The sequence below is a fragment of the Lissotriton vulgaris genome, unplaced genomic scaffold (genome assembly GCF_964263255.1).
Source record: "Lissotriton vulgaris unplaced genomic scaffold, aLisVul1.2 SCAFFOLD_886, whole genome shotgun sequence".
In the NCBI taxonomy this organism is placed as follows: Eukaryota; Metazoa; Chordata; class Amphibia; order Caudata; family Salamandridae; genus Lissotriton; species Lissotriton vulgaris.
The window spans coordinates 223,149-246,909 of record NW_028250374.1 but is presented as its reverse complement, the minus strand read 5'-3'; the positions used below and the strand labels follow the sequence as shown (position 1 = coordinate 246,909).

General features: G+C 47.1%; 1 protein-coding gene across 1 annotated transcript in view; it reads right to left on the bottom strand.

The window, feature by feature from the left end:
- DUS2 (dihydrouridine synthase 2) overlaps window positions 1-23,761 on the bottom strand; it is a gene marked incomplete at its 5' end in the record, with an annotated part of 471,998 nt that overhangs the window by 247,029 nt on the left and 201,208 nt on the right. The window contains one exon of the mRNA XM_086950567.1: window positions 19,741-19,811. Coding sequence (XP_086806693.1) covers window positions 19,741-19,811 — 71 coding nt within the window. The remainder of the gene's footprint in view (window positions 1-19,740; window positions 19,812-23,761) is intronic.

The following is a 23,761-nucleotide window of genomic DNA, read 5'->3' as shown; positions in this document are numbered from 1 at the left end:
TTTTTAACTGCCAAGTGTATTTTGCGCTTCACAAATTAACAACACGCAGCGCACTGCGGGGCTTTGGGTCACCTTATTGTCTGTGTATTGATTGCTGTGGGCTTTACCTCGCTTCCTGCCGTTTTTAATTTCCTCGCTTTGGGCTCTGTGTTTTATTTGCTTGCACAATCCATAGCGCCCCCATCGTTACCTTAGCGCTTTGTACCGCTAGAAACTTGTGCATTATTTGTCCCCTGAACGCTCCATCTTGGCCAATTTCGACGTGCCCCTCGCAGCATTTGTTGTTATTGTTGCTGCCATTTTGTCTGCTGTGACGTCCCACACCACCTCCCCCACCTCGATCCCGCCCCCCAGCTGACCCTCCCACGCTCCGCCCCCTCCACTCTCCATTTATGTCAGATGTCCCAACGCGCAGCGTCCACGCGCTACGGCCACGCCAAAGGTGCGCCAAAGGTAAGCCCGTCTACGCCCGTCCGCGCCTGGACCGCGCCCAGCGCCAGACCCCCTGGTCCCCGCCACTCCCAACCCACTAGAACCACTTATGATGCCGCGACTCTTCTCGCCCTCAACCCCGGACGCACACCACAATGCTGCATAGCCACCCCAGGACGTACCCACGGCCCATTCGCCTGCCTCTCCTGCAAGTTCAACTGCTTCAGGACCCTCACCAAACCCACTTCCTCCACACACATCTCCGAACCCAACCACCTGAAATGCATCCTACTGAACACCCGCTCGGTCCACAGACATGCAACAGAACTCTGGGACCTAATCGACACTGCGTCACCTGACATCGCCTTCCTTACTGAAACATGGATGAACGCATCTTCTGCTCCCGACATCGCCATAGCCATACCGGACACTTACAAGATTATGCGAAAAGACCGCACCAATCAAACTGGAGGAGGCATCGCCATCGTCCACAGAAACACCATCAAAATTACAACCAGCGCTGACAACAATCTTGCAACCGCCGAACACCTCCACTTTCAGATCCACACCGACCCCAAGACCACACTCAGAGGCACCCTCCTCTACAGGCCACCAGGATCCCGTGCACAATTCACTGAAGACATCACTGACTTTATCACCCCTCACGCCCTCCCCTCCGAGGACTACATTCTATTGTGAGACCTCAATTTTCACCTGGAAAAGAACAATGACAGCAGCGCCACCACCCTTCTGGACAATCTCGCCAACCTCGGACTCAAACAAATTGTCACTACCCCCACCCACATCGCAGGTCACACACTCGACCCAGCTCTTCATTGGACGGACCACAGCTGCATTCACTTTACCTACAATAAGACTACAATCCACAGCCATCCTCAACCCACCTTGCGAAGAAACTGGAACAAAATCACCATCGACCAGATCTCCTCATCACTTCTTCTCAACCCCCCTGTCCACTCCTCAAACCCCGACCAAGCAGCCATTAACCTCACCCAATGGATATCTAACAGCGCCGACTTCCTAGCACCGTTGAAAAAACGTCAAATCAAACTAAACAGCAAAAACGCCTCCTGGTTCAACGATGATCTTAAGAAATCCAAGAAACTCTGTCGCTCCCTCGAGAAGGCCTGGAAAAAAGACCCAGACACCAGCTCCAGGGACGCCTTCAAAAACGCCACCCGCACACATCACCAACTAATCCGGTCTACCAAGAAAGCCGCATTCAAAGACCGACTAGACAACAACGCCCACAATAGCAAGGAATTATTCAACATTGTCAAAGAATTTACCAACCCATCAGCCAACTCCAACGACATCACCCCCTCCCAAGCCCTCTGCGACTCCCTAGCCTCCTTCTTCCACAACAAAATCGCAGACATCCACAACAGCTTCGACAACCGAACCGGACACCTACCCACCCAACCTCCTGCAGGACCTTCACCCCCCTTGAACGTCCTTAACAACTGGAACCCAATCTCCACTGAGGACACCATCCGCCTGATGAACTCCATCCACTCAGGATCCCCAACTGACCCATGCCCTCACCACATCTTCAACAAAGCAGACTCCATTATCGCACCACATCTCCGAGACGTCATCAACTGCTCCCTCAACTCAGCCACCTTCCCGGAAAGCTGGAAACACGCAGAACTCAGCGCCCTTTTGAAAAAACCCACAGCTGACCCCAACAAACTCAAAAACTACAGCCCCATCTCGCTTCTTCCATTCCCGGCCAAAGTCATCGAGAAAGCTGTCAACAACCAGCTTGCCACCTTCCTCGAAACCAACAAAACCCTCGACTCCTCACAGTCCGGCTTCCGAGCCAAACACAGCACTGAGACCGCACTTATCGCAGCAACTGACGACATTCGAACTCTACTGGACCACGGAGACACAGTCGCCCTCATCCTCCTCGACCTCTCCGCTGCCTTCGACACATGCTGTCATAGCACCCTCCTACAACGCCTCAAAAACGTCGGAATCCAAGGAAAAGCACTGGAATGGATCACCTCGTTCCTCACCGGAAGAACCCAGAGAGTCCGCCTCCCACCATTCAAGTCTGAGGCCTCTGAAGTCATCTGCGGCATGCCACAAGGATCTTCACTCAGCCCCACCCTCTTCAACGTATACATGAGCCCCCTCGCGGCCATCGCACGCCAACACAACCTCAACATCATCTCCTACGCTGATGACACTCAACTGATCCTCTCACTCACCAAAGACCCTAACATCGCCAAAACCAACCTACATGAAGGAATGAAAGAAGTAGCCGAGTGGATGATGCACAGCCGCCTGAAACTGAACTCAGACAAAACAGAAGTCCTCATCTTAGGCACCTCCCCCTCCGCCTGGGATGACTCTTGGTGGCCAGCTGCCCTAGGAAAAGCACCCATCCCAACTGACCACGCACGGAACCTGGGCGTCATCCTGGACTCCTCTCTCTCGATGACCAGACAAGTCAACGCCGTCTCATCATCTTGCTTCAACATTCTTCGCATGCTCAAAAAAACATTTCGCTGGATCCCCACCGAAACAAGAAAAACGGTCACCCACGCACTGGTCACGAGCCGCCTAGACTACGGGAACACCCTATACGCCGGTACCACCGCAAAACTCCAGAAAAAACTCCAACGCATCCAGAACGCTTCAGCCAGGCTCATACTAGATATCCCACGTAAAGAACACACTCTGGTCACCTGAAAAACCTCCACTGGCTCCCCGTAAATAAGAGGATTACTTTCCGCCTCCTAACCCACGCACACAAATCACTCTACGAACTTGGACCCGAATGCTTTAACAGACGACTACCCTTCTATACCCCCTCCCGTCAGCTACGATCCTCCAACCAAGCCCTTGCCACTGTACCTCGCATCAACAAAACCGCCATGGGAGGTAGATCCTTCTCCTACCTAGCAGCTAAAACCTGGAACACACTTCCTACTCACCTCCGCCTCACTCAGAACCACCTAGCATTCAGAAAGCAACTCAAAACTTGGATATTCGACAAGTAATCCCCCACCCTTCCTCAAGCGCCTTGAGACCCTATGGGTATGTTAGCGCGCTATATAAATCTCTTGACTTGAGTTGACTGGACTATGACACAGACAAACTAACAGAGAAGGCCTAGCGGTGGATCAGAGCTTACACTAGTAACGTGGAATGTGCGCGGTCTCAACAACCCCCGCAAGACCCAGGAAATCATAGCTTACCTTGAGCAACAAAAAGTCAATATAGCACTTCTGCAGGAGATTCACTTGGGAGCTGTGGTGGATCCCCCTATCATTACCAAATGGTGCAGCTATAGGGCCTCATAGTCCTCTTATGCAACAGGAGTAAAGCTATTAGCTAAGCGCAGGAAACCCTTTCAGCTTCTACACGAGGCCATTGAAGCCCAGTTACACTATATCATCGTCCAGGCTCTGATACATCATACACATTTCACTATTATAAACACTTATGGACCTAGAACTGATGAGACTGAATTTCTAACACAGATTCGGGTTATATCCTTGCTCTTGTCCAATCAAAGCATCCTACTGGGAGGAATTGAAATTTAGTACTCAATTATCTTGACTGCTCAACACCACCAGTCGCTCACATGGCGCTGATGCTGCAACCCTATTAGACATAATGCAGATTGAGGGATTAATTGACATACGGCACCTGCGGCACCACACCCTTTCGAAAAGAACAAGTGTCCTCTGCCCACGGTTCCTGGGCGACATCAGATTATTGGTTCGAGTCCAGTGACATATGCACTTGGGCGAAAATAGCAGGCTATCTTCCCTGCACATTTTCCGATCATGCCCCAGTCAAATTAGAGCTCGAGTTACCCCCATACCGTGCAATTACATGGAAACTGAACCCTGCCGCTTTACTAGATACTGTATTCTGTGATGAACTCAGACAGGAGATCACAGATGTTTTCAGCATAAATTATAATTGGGTTGACTCAGTTGGCACTGTCTGGAGACCTTTAAGGCCTGCCTCCGTGGCATATGCATCACTAAACAATACAGCTATTGGAAAGCACTGTGAGTGCCTGGATAGAATGAAGGAAGAGATTAAACTTAGAGTCGAAAGGACTGGGTGAGATGTATGCCCAGACGATGGCTAACATCCATGTCAAACAGAGATTTCATGGAGACAGCTAGCCAAGAAATTATACATCTCCACAAATTTACAACCGCTAGGTGGTGAGGCAGAAGGTCAGAGCAGGAAATTAGCCAGGCTGCCCCGCCAAGATCATACACCCCAAAACATATTCCAAATGGAAAGAGAGATGGGCAAGAATGTATATGATGCGAAGGATATACTGGAGGAGTTTGTACAGTACCATACAGCATTGTATACATCCCGCACAACTTGGAATCTGGCTGATTACCTAGTGTATTTGATTGTATTGCGCTGGCATGGCTTGAGGGGCCCAGCACCAATTCCTTGTGGAACCCCTCACTCTAGACGAGATCACGGAAGTCATCTCAAGTCTGTCTACTTTTAAGGCACCCGGCGATGATGGGCTCCCACAAAACTTTACAAAACATACTCATCCTAATTGGCTCCCACTACTCCAGGTATACAATGAGGCCGTCAGAAAGGGCTCCCTCCCCTCTTCAAGGAGGCCATGATTATTACCCCACTTAAGACGAGTAAGCCCTCACTGCGAAGCGACTCATACAACCCACTATCCCCCTCAATGTCAATGTAAAAATACTTGGAAAAGTGCGGAGTAATAAAATATTATTGCTTCTTCTGAACCTGGTCTTACCAGACCGGGTGGGTTTTATCCCTGGTAGATCTACATCCCACAACCATCAAACTCTTTTTGCTGATCTACACTAGCTCAAGCTGAACTCAGACACAATGGTGGTCTTCCTTAATGCAACCAAGGCTTTTGACTCCTTGAAAGGGCATTCCTCCTTGCTATCCTGTCGAAAATGGGATTTCCCCTGGGGTTCAAGAGTTGAATTAAGCTCTTATACCAGGAGGCTACCACCAGGGCTAGATTAAGTGGTCTCTTGTCATACCCCTGCGGGATGGGAGGGGCATGCTTCAGGTTTGCCCGTTCTCACCTATTCTGTACAAACTAGCATCAGAGCTGCTGGCGACTGCGATTCGTCTTTTGCACATGGTTAGGGACCTGAACTTCTCATCACAGAATCTAATCATCACCCTTTATGCGGATGACTTCACACTCTACCATTGAAAGCAGGCTCACAATTTGGTCCCATGGTTATGATGTTTTTCCTATTTGGGATGCACTCAGGTTTCTCAATTAACTGGAATAAGTCCACTGTGGTTCCTCTAACTCCGGCACCCCGATATGTGCCCTGGACTGTCCACGATGTTGTTGAAGTATCTTGGAAACTGGATTAGTCGGGGCAAAGCTACTATCGCCGCAGAGAATTATGGTGTAGTGATTTCCAAACTTGAGGCTAATGTCGCCAGATAGAGTGTGGGGGTGGGGAGGTGGGGTTGCTCCCGTCACTGACTGGCAGGCTTACCATAATGAAAATGGTGGTACTACCCAAATTACTTTACCTATTCTACAATGTCCCCATAATATTGACACAAGCAGTATATAAGACACTTCGATCCCCGATGATATACCTGCCGTGGGCCAGGAAGCATGTCCGAATTTGCTGGGAGGTACTCACCCTAACAGTCACAGGGCGGGCTGGGTGCCCCTGATTTTGCACTATATTACAATAGTAAGCAGGCGCAATTCGCCCACTTGTGGCTGCATCCTTGCTGCTATATGACGCATGTGGTGGGGGAACGTTACACGGCACATCCGCATTAACCACACTCAATGGTAGGTCACGCCCCCAAAGCAAGCCATACAGAAATAAACACAGTGAACTTCATGGTGTGGGCCTGGGATAGAATCCGACAACACCTGAAGCACCTGACACTGTACTCACCAGTTCACTACCCACTACCCATTTGTACAACTCACTGAAGAGACCAGGCAATGTGTAGACTCCAAGAGTGGAGGGTACACAAGTTCAGAAATAGTTCAAGTTCAGAAATTTGTATAGCGCACTACTCACCCAGAGGGTCTCAAGGCGCTTGAAGGAGGGGGGTGCTTTATTTATCGAATATCCAAGTTTTTAGTAGCTTTCTGAAGGCGAGGTGGTTCTGTGTAAGGCGGAGGTGGGTGGGGAGAGAATTCCAGTTTTGGCCACTAAGTAGGAGAAGGATCTTCCCCCCCATGGTGGAATTATGGATGCGCGGAATAGCGGCGAGGGCTTGATTGGATGATCGTAGTTGTCGGGAGGGGGTGTAGAAGGACAGTTGCGTGTTGAGGCATTCAGGTCCTTGGTCGTAGAGGGCTTTGTGTGCATGGGTGAGGAGGCGGAACGTTATTCTCTTGTTGACGGGGAGCCAATGGAGGTCTTTTAGGTGGTCAGATATGTGAGCTTGTCGAGGGATGTCCAATATGAGTCTGGTTGAGGCGTTTTGTATTCGTTGGAGTTTTGTCTGTAGTTTGGCTGTGGTTCCGGCGTAGAGGGTGTTTCCGTAGTCCAGTCGGCTTGTGACCAGTGCGTGGGTGACCGTCTTTCTTGTTTCGGTGGGGATCCAACGGAAGATTTTTTTGAGCATGCGGAGGATGTTGAAACAAGATGATGAGACGGCGTTGGCTTGTCTGGTCATCGAGAGGGAGGAGTCCAGGCTGAAGCCAAGGTTACGTGCGTGATCTGTGGGTCTGGGTGCGGTTCCCAGGGCCGGTGGCCACCAAGAATCGTCCCAGGCAGAGGGGGAAGATCCTAAGATGAGGGCTTCCGTTTTGTCCGAGTTTAGTTTTAGACGGCTGTTCTTCATCCACTCGGCTACGTCTTTCATCCCTTCGTGTAGGTTGTTTTTGGCGGTGTTTTGGTCTTTGGTGAGGGATAGGATCAGCTGAGTGTCATCTGCGTAGGAGATAATGTCGAGGTTGTGTTGGCGCGCGATGGGTGCGAGGGGACTCATGTATACGCTGAAGAGGGTGGGACTGAGTGAAGATCCTTGTGGTACGCCGCAGATGACTTCAGTGGCCTCTGATCTAAAAGGGGGGAGGCGGATTCTCTGGGTTCTTCCGGCAAGGAACGAGATGATCCAGTCCAGTGCTTTCCCTTGTATTCCGATGTTGCTGAGGCGTTGTATGAGGGAGCTATGACAGACTGTGTCGAAGGCTGCGGAGAGGTCGAGTAGGATGAGGGCAACTGTTTCTCCGTTGTCCAGTAGTGTTCGAATGTCGTCTGTTGCTGCGATGAGGGCGGTTTCGGTGCTGTGTTTGGCTCGGAAGCCGGAGTGTGAGGGGTCGAGGGATTTGTTGGATTCAAGGAAGGCGGCGAGCTGCTTATTGACGGCTTTCTCAATAACTTTGGCAGGAAATGGGAGGAGCGAGATGGGGAGGTAGTTCTTAAGTTCAGTGGGATCTGCTGTGGGTTTCTTCAGAAGGGTGTTGAGTTCGGCATGTTTCCAGCTGTCCGGGAAGGTAGCGGAGTTGAAGGAACAGTTGATGACATCGCGGAGATGGGGAGCGATGATGGAGTCTGCTTTGTTGAAAATGTGGTGGGGACATGGGTCGGTTGGCGAACCTGAGTGGATGGAGTTCCTCAGGCGGATGGTGTCTTCTGTGGTGATCGGGTTCCGGGCGCTAAGGTTGTTAGAGTGCGGTTTTGGTTCGGAAGTGGGTGGGGTGGGCAGGTGTTCGGACTGGTTTTCAAAACTGTTATGTATGTCGGCGATTTTGTTGTAGAAGAATGAGGATAGAGAGTCACAGAGGTCTTGGGAGGGAGCGATGTCGTTGGTGCCGGCGGTGGGGTTGGTAAATTCTTTGACGATGTTGAATAGTTCCTTGCTGTTTTGGGCGTTGTTGTCAAGTCGATCCTTGAAAGGTGATTTCTTGGTGGATCGGATCAGTTGGTGGTGTTTGCGGGTGGCGTTCTTGAAGGTGGCCAGGTTGTCAGTGGTAGGGTTTTTTCTCCCGGTTTTCTCGAAAGTCCGACAGATCTTCTTGGATTTCTTAAGGTCCTCGTTGAACCAGGGGGCTTTTTTGCTACTTTGCTTGAAAAGATGGTTCTTCAAGGGTGCTAGTTCGTCGGCGCTGTGGGTGATCCATTGTGTGAGGTTGGTGGCTGCTTGGTTTGGGTCCGAGGATATGGTAGGGGGATTTTGGTGGAGCGAAGTGAAGAGCTGGTCGGTGGTGATTTTGTTCCAATTTCTTCTAGGAATAGGATGTGGGGCGTTGTGGGTCGTGGTCTTTTTGTAGCTGAAGTGAAGGCAGCTGTGGTCTGTCCAATGGAGGGCTGTGGTGTGGTCTAAGGAGATGTGCTTGCTGGAGGTAAAGATGGGGTCGAGCGTGTGTACGGCAAGGTGGGTGGGGGTGTTAACAAGTTGTTTGAGTCCGAGATTGTCCAGGTTGTCCAGAAGGGAGGTGATGTTGCTGTTGTCTTTCTTTTCCAAATGGAAGTTGAGGTCTGCCAGTAGAATGTAGTTCTCGGAGGTGAGGGCATGTGGGCTGATGAAGTCAGTGATGTCTTCACTGAATTGTGTGCGGGGTCCTGGTGGCCTGTAGATGAGGGTGCCTCTGAGTGTGGTCTTAGGGTTGATGTGGATCTGGAAGTGAAGGTGTTCGGCGTTAGCGAGGTTATCGTCGGAACTGGTCGTGATGCGGATGGTGTTCTTATGGACGATGGCGATGCCTCCTCCTGTTTGGTTGATGCGATCCTTTCGGAAGATCTTGTAGCCGTCCGGGATGGCTATGGCTATGGCGATGTCGGGTGTTGATGAGGCGTTCATCCAGGTTTCTGCAAGGAAGGCGACGTCCGGTGAAGTGGTGTCGAGTAGGTTCCAGAGTTCAATTGAGTGTCTGTGGACCGAGCGGGTGTTCAACAAGATGCACTTAAGGTGGTTAGTGTCAGAGTTCTGTTTGGAGATTGTGGATTTGGTGTGGGTTCTGGTGCAGTCGAACTTGCAGGAGTGGCAGGTGAAGGGTCCATGGGTGTGTCCTGGGGCAGCTTGGAAGCATAGTGGAGTGCGACCGGGGTTGAGGACTGAGAGGGTTGCGGCGTCATATGTTATGCGTGCGGAGTGGGTAATGCGGGGGCCAGGGGGTCTTGCGCTGGGCGCAGTCCAGGCGCGGACGGGCGTAGACGGGCTTACCTTTTGGCACACCTTCGGCGCGCATAGGGCGCGACCGCTGCGCGTGAACGCTGCATGTAAAAGCATCTGTCATTTGTGGATAGTGGAGGGGGAGGGCGAGGGAGGATCAGCTGGGAGGCGGGAGCGGGGTGGAGAGGACGGGCTCCGAGGCACAACAACAACAAAATGGCTACAGAAGCGAAACCGGAACCGGTTGGGGCCAACAACAGTTATAACTTCGTGGGCAGAGGCACTATCACAATTAGTCAGCAAATAATTATAAGCTAACAGTTAATGCGAGCGCTACGCGAGGCGGGTAATATATGCAGTGGCAGGATAACTCAATGAGGCAATGCGAGCAATGCAGGCGCCAGTATTATTCAATGCAAAACGAGCAGCACGATACCAAATGCAGGCAGCAGGCAACAGTACGATACCAAATGCAGGCAGCAGGCAACAGTACAGTCGTAGTCAGTGGAGCGATGCAAGCAGCACAGCGATAGCAGCAAGTGCCAGGGGCCGTGGGGAGCGACCGCTTCTGACGGAGTCAGGACGGTCACAGCGCTTTCCAGGACGGGGCGAGCCTAGTGAGTCAGTGGGAGGGAGGATCAGCTGGGAGGCGGGAGCGGGGTGGAGAGGACGGGCTCAATTGAGTGTCTGTGGACCGAGCGGGTGTTCAACAAGATGCACTTAAGGTGGTTAGTGTCGGAGTTCTGTTTGGAGATTGTGGATTTGGTGTGGGTTCTGGTGCAGTCGAACTTGCAGGAGTGGCAGGTGAAGGGTCCATGGGTGTGTCCTGGGGCAGCTTGGAAGCATAGTGGAGTGCGACCGGGGTTGAGGACTGAGAGGGTTGCGGCGTCATATGTTATGCGTGCGGAGTGGGTAATGCGGGGGCCAGGGGGTCTAGAGCTGGGCGCAGTCCAGGCGCGGACGGGCGTAGACGGGCTTACCTTTGGCACACCTTCGGCGCGCATAGGGCACGACCGCTGCGCGTGAACGCTGCATGTAAAAGCATCTGTCATTTGTGGATAGTGGAGGGGGAGGGGCGAGGGAGGATCAGCTGGGAGGCGGGAGCGGGGTGGAGAGGACGGGCTCCGAGGCACAACAACAACAAAATGGCTACAGAAGCGAAACCGGAACCGGTTGGGGCCAACAACAGTTATAACTTTGTGGGCAGAGGCACTATCACAATTAGTCAGCAAATAATTATAAGCTAACAGTTAATGCGAGCGCTACGCGAGGCGGGTAATATATGCAGTGGCAGGATAACTCAATGAGGCAATGCGAGCAATGCAGGCGCCAGTATTATTCAATGCAAAACGAGCAGCACGATACCAAATGCAGGCAGCAGGCAACAGTACGATACCAAATGCAGGCAGCAGGCAACAGTACAGTCGAAGTCAGTGGAGCGATGCAAGCAGCACAACGATAGCAGCAAGGGCCAGGGGCTGTGAGGAGCGACCGCTTCTGACGGAGTCAGGACGGTCACAGCGCTTTTCAGGACGGGGCGAGCCTAGTGAGTCAGTGGGAGGGAGGATCAGCTGGGAGGCCGAGCGGGGTGGAGAGGACGGGCTCCGAGGCACAACAACAACAAAATGGCTACAGAAGCTAAACCGGAACCGGTTGGGGCCAACAACAGTTATAACTTCGTGGGCAGAGGCACTATCACAATTAGTCAGCAAATAATTATAAGCTAACAGTTAATGCGAGCGCTACGCGAGGCGGGTAATATATGCAGTGGCAGGATAACTCAATGAGGCAATGCGAGCAATGCAGGTGCCAGTATTATTCAATGCAAAACGAGCAGCCCGATACCAAATGCAGGCAGCAGGCAACAGTACGATACCAAATGCAGGCAGCAGGCAACAGTACAGTCGTAGTCAGTGGAGCGATGCAAGCAGCACAACGATAGCAGCAAGGGCAAGGGGCCGTGGGGAGCGACCGCTTCTGACGGAGTCAGGACGGACACAAGACGAACGACATTTTCTAAAACAGTGAATTCCTTGACCGCCTGGGTGGGGAGGGTGGGGGGCCTGTTCAGTGCTGGATAAATTTGTATACTTGAGGTTCTGTGCTCTGTGTAGAACTAATTAACCTAGGGAGTACACAAGGCAGGTGACATTTTCAAAAACAGTGGATTCCTTGACTACCTGGCGAGGGGACCCATTCAGTACTGAATATATTTGTGTACCTGAGGCTCCGAGCTGTGTATAGAACTAAATACCCTTCCTTTCTGCAGGAGACCTAGGCTGGCAAGGCACCTGGACTACTAAATGCCTATTTATCTAGCAGACACTTGGTCCCAACACTGTACTTTCCAATACAAACAGAGGCCCGGTTGCCCGGCCGAAGTCCAGAATGCAATGGGAGGCTGACCTAGAGGCGCTGCTCACTGATAAAGATGGACATATTTTAGTGAGCAACTAAGAGGGTGGCCCCTTAAAGGTAGACTGTGCATTATCCACTTTAAATATTTGCATTAACTAAATCACAACAACCTGAGCGTCACCAGGTATGGGGCATATTGGGCTCCTCCTGTCGTACATACAGAGCTCTAGCTGTGAAACTCATGAACCCGAGTCTGGTAATGTGCACGTGTTATGGTGTACTGGGATTAAGTGTTTGGATGGATTTCGTATATGATTGGCGAGCCTTACAATCATCCCCAACAGAGCCTTAGTGGGATGCGCCATAGCAATAAAGAAGGACTTGCGGTGCTTTGTATCTCTTGCTTTTGGCAAAGCGTTAAGTGGCCAACATCTGGGGCAGGGAAAACAGTTCCTACAGCAGAAAAATGGCTCAAAGATATGGTGTACTGCAATGACAAAAATGAAATTTTAATATGCTATGTGTCAGTGGCCAGCAGGCCCAGAGATATTTGGGGTCCACAAGACTTACAAGTGGATTGTGTCTTTTTACGATTTCGGTAATGTATAGCTCTGCTTCACAGTCCTGAATCACCTTCAGGTGCAAAAGAGCACATTTCTCACACAACCTGCAATTGTGTACTGCAGTGGTTCTCAAACTGTGCACCGTGGCTTCCTGGGGTCTCAGAAGAGAACAAGGAGAACCCTACTCACATAGGAACCAGGGCATGAATTTATATCAAAAAACAACGGCTCCTGTGGACTAGTACTACAAATATATCTTTAACTATGGCTAAATAGCAAATCAAATGGACAAGGGCTGGCAGGGATGTCAAAAAAGGCCGCACCATCAATTTGAGAGAGTACTCAAAAACTGTTTATAAACCAAATCACAGATCACAAGATTGTACAATTATATGCAGCTTGTCACATAATCATGTGAACACAAAAAGAAAAATAGTGCACAGTGTCCCAAGTGTACATGTGAAACCAAAAACATTAAATACATGGACAACATATATAAATTACATACAAAAAGGTTTCTCATACAATAGCAAGGAAGAAGGAAAATGACCAAAATATTAATAGTGAATGGATGTTAGTGTCTATAAATAATCGTAGGCACTAGTTGTTGGTTCAATTCCTTATGGCGTCGACGGCGTTTCGACCCTTAGGAATATGGGTCTCATCAGGACAGGACAGTGGGGGACATCTACAATTAAAGAAGGCAAAGTGGGAGTGAGTATGTTGTGTGACATAGATTATACATATATATAATGTATGTGGACCATTGAATGAGGTACCTGAATGATTGCTTGTATTCTCACCAAGTGTGATAAAAATTGTAAATGACTTACAGGTAGCCCAGCCGGGTACTGTTGTCATATGTAGAGAAAATTAAGAGGTGAATTAGAAAGCAGGTTTACTCATTGCGACACTAGTATTAGCTCTGGAGGGTAGGCAGGCACCGTACTCACCACTGTAGTGGTCAAGAATTATCCTAGGACTTGATGTTTTCAATACGTGGAGGGCGTGGACTGTGAAAAATAAGTATCAAGGTGGTACATTAATACTGGTGCATAATGACGGAGTCGATATAGTGACTCGGTCTAGTAAAGTGGTTTTACCGTATAATGTAGGGAGAGCGCCTGATAGCGCACGGTACGTCCACATCTTTGAACTAGATGTATAGGAAAATTACGGACAGGATGATGCCTGTAGATAGAAAGAAATAAAAGATTGCGGGGAGTCTTTAGTAGCGCAGCCTTCGTCCAAGGATTTGAAATAGGGCCTATTTTTAGCTAGAGGACATACCTGAATCAGTAAATGTGCCCCTCGGTGGCGTTTCCGTAACCACGCGTTGTTGGTCCGATCACGGGTGTCTGCCTGCATTTCCGGGTATGAGTGTGAGCAGGCCCAGCGAGGAGAGTCTGGAAAACTCGATCCTCATCAGGGCCGTGAATCAATTGCCGAAAGAGTAAAGACCGGGTCGGGTCTGTTGTATACTCAGAATAGAAACATCGGTGTCTGGCCATAGTGAAACATGTGAGTGCTGCATATGAGATTGAGTTATGCAGTAACCACGGTGCGAGTTTATCCAAACATACATAGTAATAACTCAAATTCTATATTGAATATGTGATGGACAGGAATATAGAGTGAACATAACGCTTTATAATTAACGCAACTAAGTTTAAATTTAAATAATGCTGTCTTTTCCAATTATGCATTTAGTAGCCACATTAAACTGGTTTCGCCATGGTAATTGTAAGTAATACATAATCGTGGCATATTTAGAACAATTTTGTGTTAAACAGGTTAGCATTTGCATTCAACGTCATGAACTTTCAGATATATACAAAAAAGAGATTTTTACACACAGTGACTATACCATATAGCTCTATGCTGCCTAAAACTACAGAAGTAATCCTAGCACGAGTAGTATGTGTGTGGTAGCAATGTGAACCCATTTCAAGGTGTTGTACCCACAATGTCTTGAGCTCCACCTCAACTCGGGGAACCTAATTCATTATGTTGGACACATATCCTCTCCATTCATCGGCTGAGTTCAGCCCGTGGCTAATAGAATCTAGTTTGTCAATCCAATGGCATTCTCTGCGTTGTAAAATCTGAGAAATGTCGCCTCCTCTTTCTCGTATGGTTATGTTGTCAATAACTTGCCACTTTAATTGGTCTGCAGTGTGATTGTGGTCTTTGTAGTGTGTGACTAGTGGTGCTGTCAAAACCTGTTTTCTAATACGACTACGATGTTGGCCTATTCTTGCTTTTACTGGCTGTTGCGTTTGGCCAATGAAGGGCAACCCGCATGGACACCAAATGCAGTACACGACACTTCGTGTGTTGCAATTTGAGAAAGCTCTCAATGTGTGTGTGATTTCCCCATGTTGAAATGTAGTAGTCTTGAACGTAAAAGGGCATACCACGCAATTGCCACATGGGTGATGCCCTGTTACTGGTGGCAAGCCCCATGCTGGCTTCAATGTACCTGCTACATCTTTAGTCTTTTCATTAGAGGATTTCACCAAATGATCTTTCAAATTCTTGGCTCTTTTGTAGGCAAACAGTGGGACCTCGAGAGACGAATCAATGCTCTTGATAATATGCCAGTTTTTTGTTATTAGGCTACGGATCTTATTGGTATGGATGCCGAAGGTGGTAACACACACAATTTTCTGCATTTCTTTTTTTGGTCGCGTCACTAGGAGTTCTTCCCGTGGACAATACCATGCCCGTTTTAGTGATCTCTTTATTAGTTTATTGGGATATCCTCTGCTGAGTAGTTTTGATTTCAGAATCCCTGCTTCACTCATATAGTCAACCCTTCGAGCACAATTGCGCCGAATGCGCAAAAACTGCCCGAAGGGAAGCCCATCCCTTAGGGCTCTTGGATGATGACTTTTATATGAGAGTAGTGTGTTTCTTTCTGTCTCCTTTCGATGTAACGAGGTGATCAGCTTATCGCCCTCATTTATGATGTTAAGATCCAGGAAGGCGATAGTGTTTTTTTCAATAGTGGATGTAAATGTGAGATGTTGTTGTATACCATTAAGATATACCACAAAGGCATTGAAATTTTCTTTGGAGCCACTCCAGACTAAGAAAATGTCATCGATATATCGATGCCAACATTTGATGTTGGCACGATATGGGTCGAATCATTAATGGCCAGAGTCCGTTCCACCTGGTCCATATAGATGTTTGCCAGGTTTGGAGCAAAAATTGCTCCCATACTTGTCCCACAACATTGCTGATAGTAGACACCATTATGCACAAAGTAATTTCTTTGAAGGGCAACACGTAGCAAGGAGATTATGAATGAGGTGGGTACCATCATGGGCCTAACTCTGGTGTCCAGGAGATATTCAATACTTTTGATACTGTCATCTTGTGGAATGTTTGTATATAGAGCTGAAATATCTAGAGTAGCTAGCCAGTCTGTTTCTTCATTAAATGTACAGTCGTAGTCAGTGGAGCGATGCAAGCAGCACAACGATAGCAGCAAGGGCCAGGGGCCGTGGGGAGCGACCACTTCTGACGGAGTCAGGACGGACACAAGACGGACGACATTTTCTAAAACAGTGAATTCCTTGACCGCCTGGGTGGGGGGCCTGTTCAGTGCTGGATAAATTTGTATACCTGAGGTTCTGTGCTCTGTGTAGAACTAATTAACCTAGGGAGTACACAAGGCAGGTGACATTTTCCAAAACAGTGGATTCCTTGACTACCTGGCGAGGGGACCCATTCAGTACTGAATATATTTGTGTACCTGAGGCTCCGAGCTGTGTATAGAACTAAATACCCTTCCTTTCTGCAGGAGACCCAGGCTGGCAAGGCACCTGGACTACTAATTGCCTATTTATCTAGCAGACACTTGGTCCCAACACTGTACTTTCCAATACAAACAGAGGCCCATTTGCCCGGCCGAAGTCCAGAATGCAATGGGAGGCGGACCTAGAGGCGCTGCTCACTGATAAAGATGGACATATTTTAGTGAGCAACTAAGAGGGTGGCCCCTTAAAGGTAGACTGTGCATTATCCACTTTAAATATTTGCATTAACTAAATCACAACAACCTGAGCGTCACCAGGTATGGGGCATATTGGGCTCCTCCTGTCGTACATACAGAGCTCTAGCTGTGAAACTCATGAACCCGAGTCTGGTAATGTGCACGTGTTATGGTGTACTGGGATTAAGTGTTTGGATGGATTTCGTATATGATTGGCGAGCCTTACAATCATCCCCAACAGAGCCTTAGTGGGATGCGCCATAGAAATAAAGAAGGACTTGCGGTGCTTTGTATCTCTTGCTTTTGGCAAAGCGTTAAGTTGCCAACATCTGGGGCAGGGAAAACAGTTCCTACAGCAGAAAAATGGCTCAAAGATATGGTGTACTGCAATGACCAAATGGAATTTTATTATGCTATGTGTCAGTGGCCAGCAGGCCCAGAGATATTTGGGGCCCACAAGACTTACAAGTGGATTGTGTCTTTTTACAATTTCGGTAATGTATAGCTCTGCTTCACAGTCCTGAATCACCTTCAGGTGCAAAAGAGCACATTCCTCACACAACCTGCAATTGTGTACTGCAGTGGTTCTTAAACTGTGCGCCGTGGCTTCCTGGGGAGCTGTCATACCTATCCAGGGAAGCCTTGCACCAAGAACTTTAATGCATTTAATGTTGAAGGGTCTGTTGGCTTCAGTTAAACTAATTAGACTTAAACGCATGATGTCGATGATTTGTAAGTGACATGCCTAAAGCTGTAAACGTAGTGTGTAATTGATGGCATGTCCAGGGAGATGACCTCCATATTTAACTGGATCTCCACGTTCCAACACTGCTAAAGTACGCGGAAGATGCCTGATTTATTTTGTTAGACTAGTTAATTTTAGTTTCGTTTTTTTCCAAATATATTTTACACCAATGCAAGTTATCAGGAAAGTACAGTTGTCCTGTCTATTTAACACATTAACCCCTTAAGTGCTGCTGACGGCCAACGGTCGTCAGCAGCGCTACCTCCCCAGTGCTGCGCACGACCATTGGACGTCCATTCAGCACTGGTTCCAATGGACAGCGCAGCACTGGGGAGGGATGTTTACACGCAGCTAAGGTGTTAAGTATTATTAAGTATTTACACTTTTACTTGAACCATAGGTACTACCAGTACACATTTCTTTCAGTTCACACACATTTCCAGACAGGCCTGCCCTCTCCTTGAGCACAGGGAAGTAAAACACCATATACAGCATAATGGCAACATTTAGAAGCAAGAAAGAGGGACGTTTAAAAAAAAAAAGGAATTTATTTAGCTGGCTTTGATTTGGAGGCAATTTTAGGGAGGAGACAGCAACAATAAAGCTCTATGTGGATAGACTTGACACCGCTCCATTGTCTGCTAGCTCTGGTTCCTAGGCCTAAGAAAAAGAACCTCTCCTACAAACTACTGCAGCTTATGTTGGTCCTGGCACAACGTAGGGTGGCCATTACTTGGATGGGGCGGAGTGCTCCAGAGCTTACTGCATGGCTAAGGGATGTTCGGAAGTGGGCGCTGGTGGAGGAGACTCATATGAAACACACGCGAAGGGATGAGAAACTGCAAGAAGACTTACTGGCCTGGAGAGTCATGTGTGCTGCCGGTCTGAATTTGAGTGGTTCTGAGGGGACTAGTGAGTAATTGTTCACGCCCGAGGGATCGGTTGCTGATGGGGAGTGGGAGGGCGATGGAGACTGCTAGAACTGAATTGTCGGGGGCATTCGGCTACCTTCTCATGTCCATTTTCGTTATCTCCTAATAGTAATGTATGGTTATTCTTGTGTTCTCTATGGCCGATTCTCGCTCTGTGTTATATGTAACCCGAAAGTGCCTTAATGAGGTTATCGTTCTCTGTTCAACAGTTTGTATGATGCCGTGTGTGGAGGGGATTGTTCATATTGTGTTATATAACAAAAATAAATGTAAAAAAAAAAAGCTCTATGTGGTTTAAAAAATCATGAGTCACCCTGCTGAGAAAGGTGTGTAGGCACGTATGACATTGGTAGAAATGGAAGTGCATGCAAATATTCTTCAGGTGCAGAAACACTTTGGCAATGGGGCCTACATGCATCCCAATTATTTTCAGGAAGAAAAATGCAAGTACTCCAAAGGCCAAGCTTAAATCCCCCCCTCCCCTCCAAAAAAAGTAACATTGGGGAGCCACAGGCATTGGCCAATGGGTCAATGGAGCTGTGAGTCGAAAAAAATTGGGAGGCACTGATGTACTGAGATCGGCCAGCAACATCTGCTTCTGACAGTCATAGTATGGTTAGAACCCTGCAGTCTTTGGTGGGGACATCATTCCCTTGCACATTTGAATAGTATTTTGAAAGAAAACAGTGACACCGCTGAAAGTGAGCAGAGCTCCAAATCTGCATTCAAAGGTGTGGAAAGAAAAAAACTGACATCAGTACTCAGGGGTCACACTTATATGCGGCTCTATTCTGTCACTCCTGGAGTGGAACGAAGCTTAGCGGCATGCAGGAGCACTGATAAGAAAATATGCAGATCCATTTAGTGGAGAAGTGTGGCTCAGGGGTTAGAGGCGGCAGACCCGGAAGCTGAGATCGGCCCTGGACCAGGGTTCAATTCCCCGCCTCGACGGGGCTTGGGCTCAATAATTCCACGGACTCGATAATTCTCCCTCCGGTGCCTACTCGACTCACGGGTTCACACTCTGCGACTCTGGGCAATAGCTTGCTTAATCTCCACAACGGCCCCTCGCGGCGGGATGCCTGGCTTTCACCTTGTGGATACCCTGCCGGGGTCATCTCACAGGGGAATACCAGGACAGGTTCCCTAAACAAGCGCTTAGATGCCTGCGATGTGGGTGATTTGCGCTATATAAATACATGTACATTTACATTTACATTTACATTCTGGCACCTTCGAATATTCTAAATTTGAGGAATCTGGGTTTAGAAGTATATATCAGAATTTAGTTTTACTCTACATTGATTAAACATGTGAATAGACATGGCACCATTCTATTGAAATGATATACTAACTCAAAATCTAGAACCAGGCATTACCTCTGGAAAACAACAGTATCTTTCCTCAAGGTTTTTACAGCTATTGTATCCACAGTCATATAAAGGCAAAGTAAAGACGTGGCTAAGACATGAGCCATTCCAATTTACTGTTCCCCATTTACTATTCTAAACACAAGACCATGACGTCCAAAACATGTAACAGAAAAACACACGTTCTATTTTCTTTTCTTCCGTTGAACAAATTTACCTTCCATGTACTGCGATGGCAGCTACTCCTGTCCTCTCTATTCGTCTAACAAGGGCAAGAGTTTCATCAAGCTGGAAGAAAAAGAGTTCTGGTTATGTTTCGTGGATAACAGAATGAGACCGAGCTTCCTCAAACTGCCACGAGCAAGACATGCTAGTATAGCAGAAGACAGCTTGGGGTCGTCGGAGAAAGTTCAGGGATAAAGAAAAGGCACATTCTTTTATAACAAGAGTGATGGATACTTGAAACTGCCTTGAAGGGTAAGTGACTGTGCATAAAGAGTATACAAAGTGGAAAGGGTTAGGAAAGGTAGTGTAGAAGTAGCAATGGGTAGTGCAGTAGATTTTCAAGTTATGCAATGTAATGGTCTTAATGGTCTTTACCCATCTTCTCATTCTATCTTTATACAATGTTATGACTTCTCTGTATGTCAAAAAATAGGAAGGAATAGTAGTTCTCTGAATGGCATTTTAAAGAATTTAGTTGTGTTATAGGAAATTATGCTCTGTCTGTTTCTGTTTTTGTACAATACATACCTTGCAAATCTAATTCTGCTATGGACTTTGATGCAAGGAGATTTCCTCCCAACACCACTAATCATGATGTATGTGCTTGGTGTGTAGTCCTTTATGCTAGAAATACCAGGAAAGACTAATATTTAGCTCTGCTTTGTTTCATGGTGCTCTAGGTAACCATACAATTACACTCTCAAATGAAATTAAGGGTCAGATGTGCAAAGCTATTTTGAGGTTGCAAACGACCCGATTCAGAGAAACGGGCCATTTGAGACAGCAAAAAAGCATTTTTAATTTACAAAGCCCTATTTGCGATTCGTTAACCAATTAACGAATCGCAAAATGTGATTAGGTATTAGGAAGGTGCATGTTGAGGGTGTCCCTTCCTAATATCGAATCGCAGTGGTATGTGTGAATGTTTTGAGACCAAAATGCAGTCGAAAAGCATTCACATTTTACCACTTACTTCAAGTAGCTGGTAACCCATGCACAAATGGGAAGGGGTCCCTAAGGGACCAATTCCCCTTTGAGAATCCTTGTAAAATCATACTTAAGAGCAGGCACTGGTCCCAAGGACCACTGCCTACTCTTAAAAAAATGTAAAGAAAACTTTTAATTTTTATTTTTGAAACGCATTCTGTTTGCCTTTAAGAAAAATGGGCTGCATTGCTTTGTATTGCTTTATTGAAAAGCAATCACAGACATGGTAGTCTGCATGCCACCACCCCTGTGGTTTTTGCGATTCCCAATAGGTCACAGATTGAGACCTACCTAATGAACATTAATTAAGTAGGTCTATTTGTGACCCCACTGGGAATTGTAAAATGTGTTAAACAAACATTTGTACATTGCTGTTTGCAATTACCAAATAGTGAATAGCAAAAAATTGCTATTTGGTAATCGCAAACATTTACCTATGTACATCTGGTCCTAAATGTTTACTTACCTGTAGGAGTAGGTTTGCACTTTGAAGCATTTTCTAAATTCACATGCTGTGCATTTATCTGCCATCTAGTGGTTGCATCCGTAATTAAACCCCATGTGATAATAGGGGTACACTGAATGTTGAGAGTATATATTTAGATTCATCATTTATAACTACCTGACATCAACAGGTTCTGGATCTTCATTTTTGTGTTGTTTGATTTAGGTCTTGTTACTTGTGGATACTGATTTATGTATTTGTGTTTGTATTTGGAAAGATAAGATTGCCAATAACTGAACAACATAACTGGGACAAAATGTTTTGAAATAAGAGTGAGATAAAATACTCGCACACACTAGATTAATGTGTATGTTGTGTTCTTTTAAAATTAATTTAAATGAATGGCCATGCAGAGTTCTGTGTAGATTTTGCATTGTGATATTGCTCCCTCCCCATCGGGTACGCCTTTTTGAATCATACCCTGCAACATTTGTATGTGTGTTGATTATATGGCAGAATTCTGTTCTGTGGCTAAGCTGGGTCCTTTGGAATGTGTTTACAAACACATATTTTAGCATTCTTCGTCCATCTGCCTCCTTGTTGACTTGGATGGCCACATAGTAATGCTTTCGGAAAGTGTCTACTGATGACCATGTGGCTGCTGCACATCTATATCACCCAGTCCCACGCTTACCATGAAGGCAAGTGTTGTGCCTTCATTCCTTCCTCAATGTGCCTGTGGTATTTCTTTGAGTGTTGCTCCTGTTGTCTTGTGACAGTACTGCATTGTCTGTACCATCCATCTTGCGAAACTTCCTTTGGTGATAGGAAAACCTTTCATTGGGTGTGCAGGACTCGAAGAGTTGTTCTCCTTTCCTGATGGGTTTTGTCCTTTCCAGGTAGTGTATTATTGCTCTTCGTAAATCCAGCGTTTGAAGCGTCTTCTCTGCCTGGGTCTTGGGATGATGGATAAAAGCCGGTAAGTGGATGGCCTGATTAACATGGAATTTAACCTTCTTTGGTATGAACCTAGGGCTTGTTCTCATCACCACTGTGTCCTTGTGTTTACACATATAAGGTTCTTGTGTTGTGAACCCTTGGCTGTCGCTAACCCTTCTTAGCGAAGTGATGGCAAATAAAAAAGGCTGTTTTTTAGAGATAGGACCTTGAGTTATGCAGTTTGCAATAGTTCAAAAGGAGCTATGATTAGATGAGAAAGCATCACATTCAGGTTTCAGGGTGGCAGGGGCCTGCTTCTTGGGGGAATATCTTTTTCGCTCCCTCTAGAAATTGCTTTATCATGAGTGAGGCGAAAAAATTTCTCCATCGTACCCCTTTTGTGTATGCTACAATGGGTGCTAGGTAGCCCATCAGTGACATGTAGGAGAGGTGCTTATCCAGCAAGTCGGTCAGGTATCTAATCACAGCGGAATTGTGTGTCCAATCCCTGTGGTCTCCTTCCTTGTTGCTCAAGTGTAAAAATATCTTCCACTTGTTGCTGTAACATCTTCTTGTAGTCAGTCGCCTTGCTTCTTTCAAAATTTTCACTGCTCTCTTTGGTAGGTTAAGGTGATCTAACTATATGTCCTTAGGAGCCATACTGTCAAACTAAGGGTATCTGGTTTGGGTGCCATACTTCCCCTTCCTGTATTGTCAACAGATTCTGATAAGGTGGGAGTCATATGAATTGTCCATGAGATATTGCCATTAGATTTAAGAACATGTTTGTCAAGCACATTGTGGGGCTATCAGGGTTAAGGTGAAGTGTCTTGTCTGCACTTGTGCATTACCTACATCATCATTGGGATTGAAGGACAGAAAAGCATAGGCAAATCTCCATGACCATTTTATCATCAGGGCATTCCTAAGCGCTTTTGAATAGTAAAACCTAGATGTGAAGCTTCGCATATTGCATTCTTGTGAGTTGCAGAGAGGTCTACCTGTGGTGTTCCCCACCTCTGGAAGATTGTCACCAGTACGCTTTGCTTTAGTTCCTCTCAAGTGTAGTGTTTGCTTGTCTGCTAAGCCTGTCTGCTTAAGTGTTTAGTTCCAAAGGTAGGAGTATCGCTGTCCAACGATATCCTGTTTTCTACGGAACATCTCTATATCTCTTAGGCTAGTTTTGATCGGTGAAAGTGACTTTGTTCCCCCCCTTGTACCAATAGAACATTGTTGGTGTATTGGCCATTTGAACTAGTACTGTCCTTCCCATTAGAAGATTCTACAAAACTTTCAGAACTAGAAAGATAGAAAGACAGTCTTCAGCTCCAACACATTAATGTATTGCACCGGTTCTTCGGGGTCCCATCGACCCCTGATATTGAGTTTGTGCATGTGAGCACCCCATTGTGCGATGTATACATTGTGATGGTCACTGAGAGAGTTGTTGACTTAAAAGTTTTTCCCACTGTGATGTACTGTACATTCCACCACTGCTTTACCTTCTTAACTTGTCTTTATTAGGCACTAAATTGTCCAAATTCCTGGCTGTCTGTGACAGCTATTGTTAGAGACATTCTTGTATTGATCTCATGTGTAACCGTACGTCTGGTGCTAGTGGAATGGAGGAAGCCATCATGCC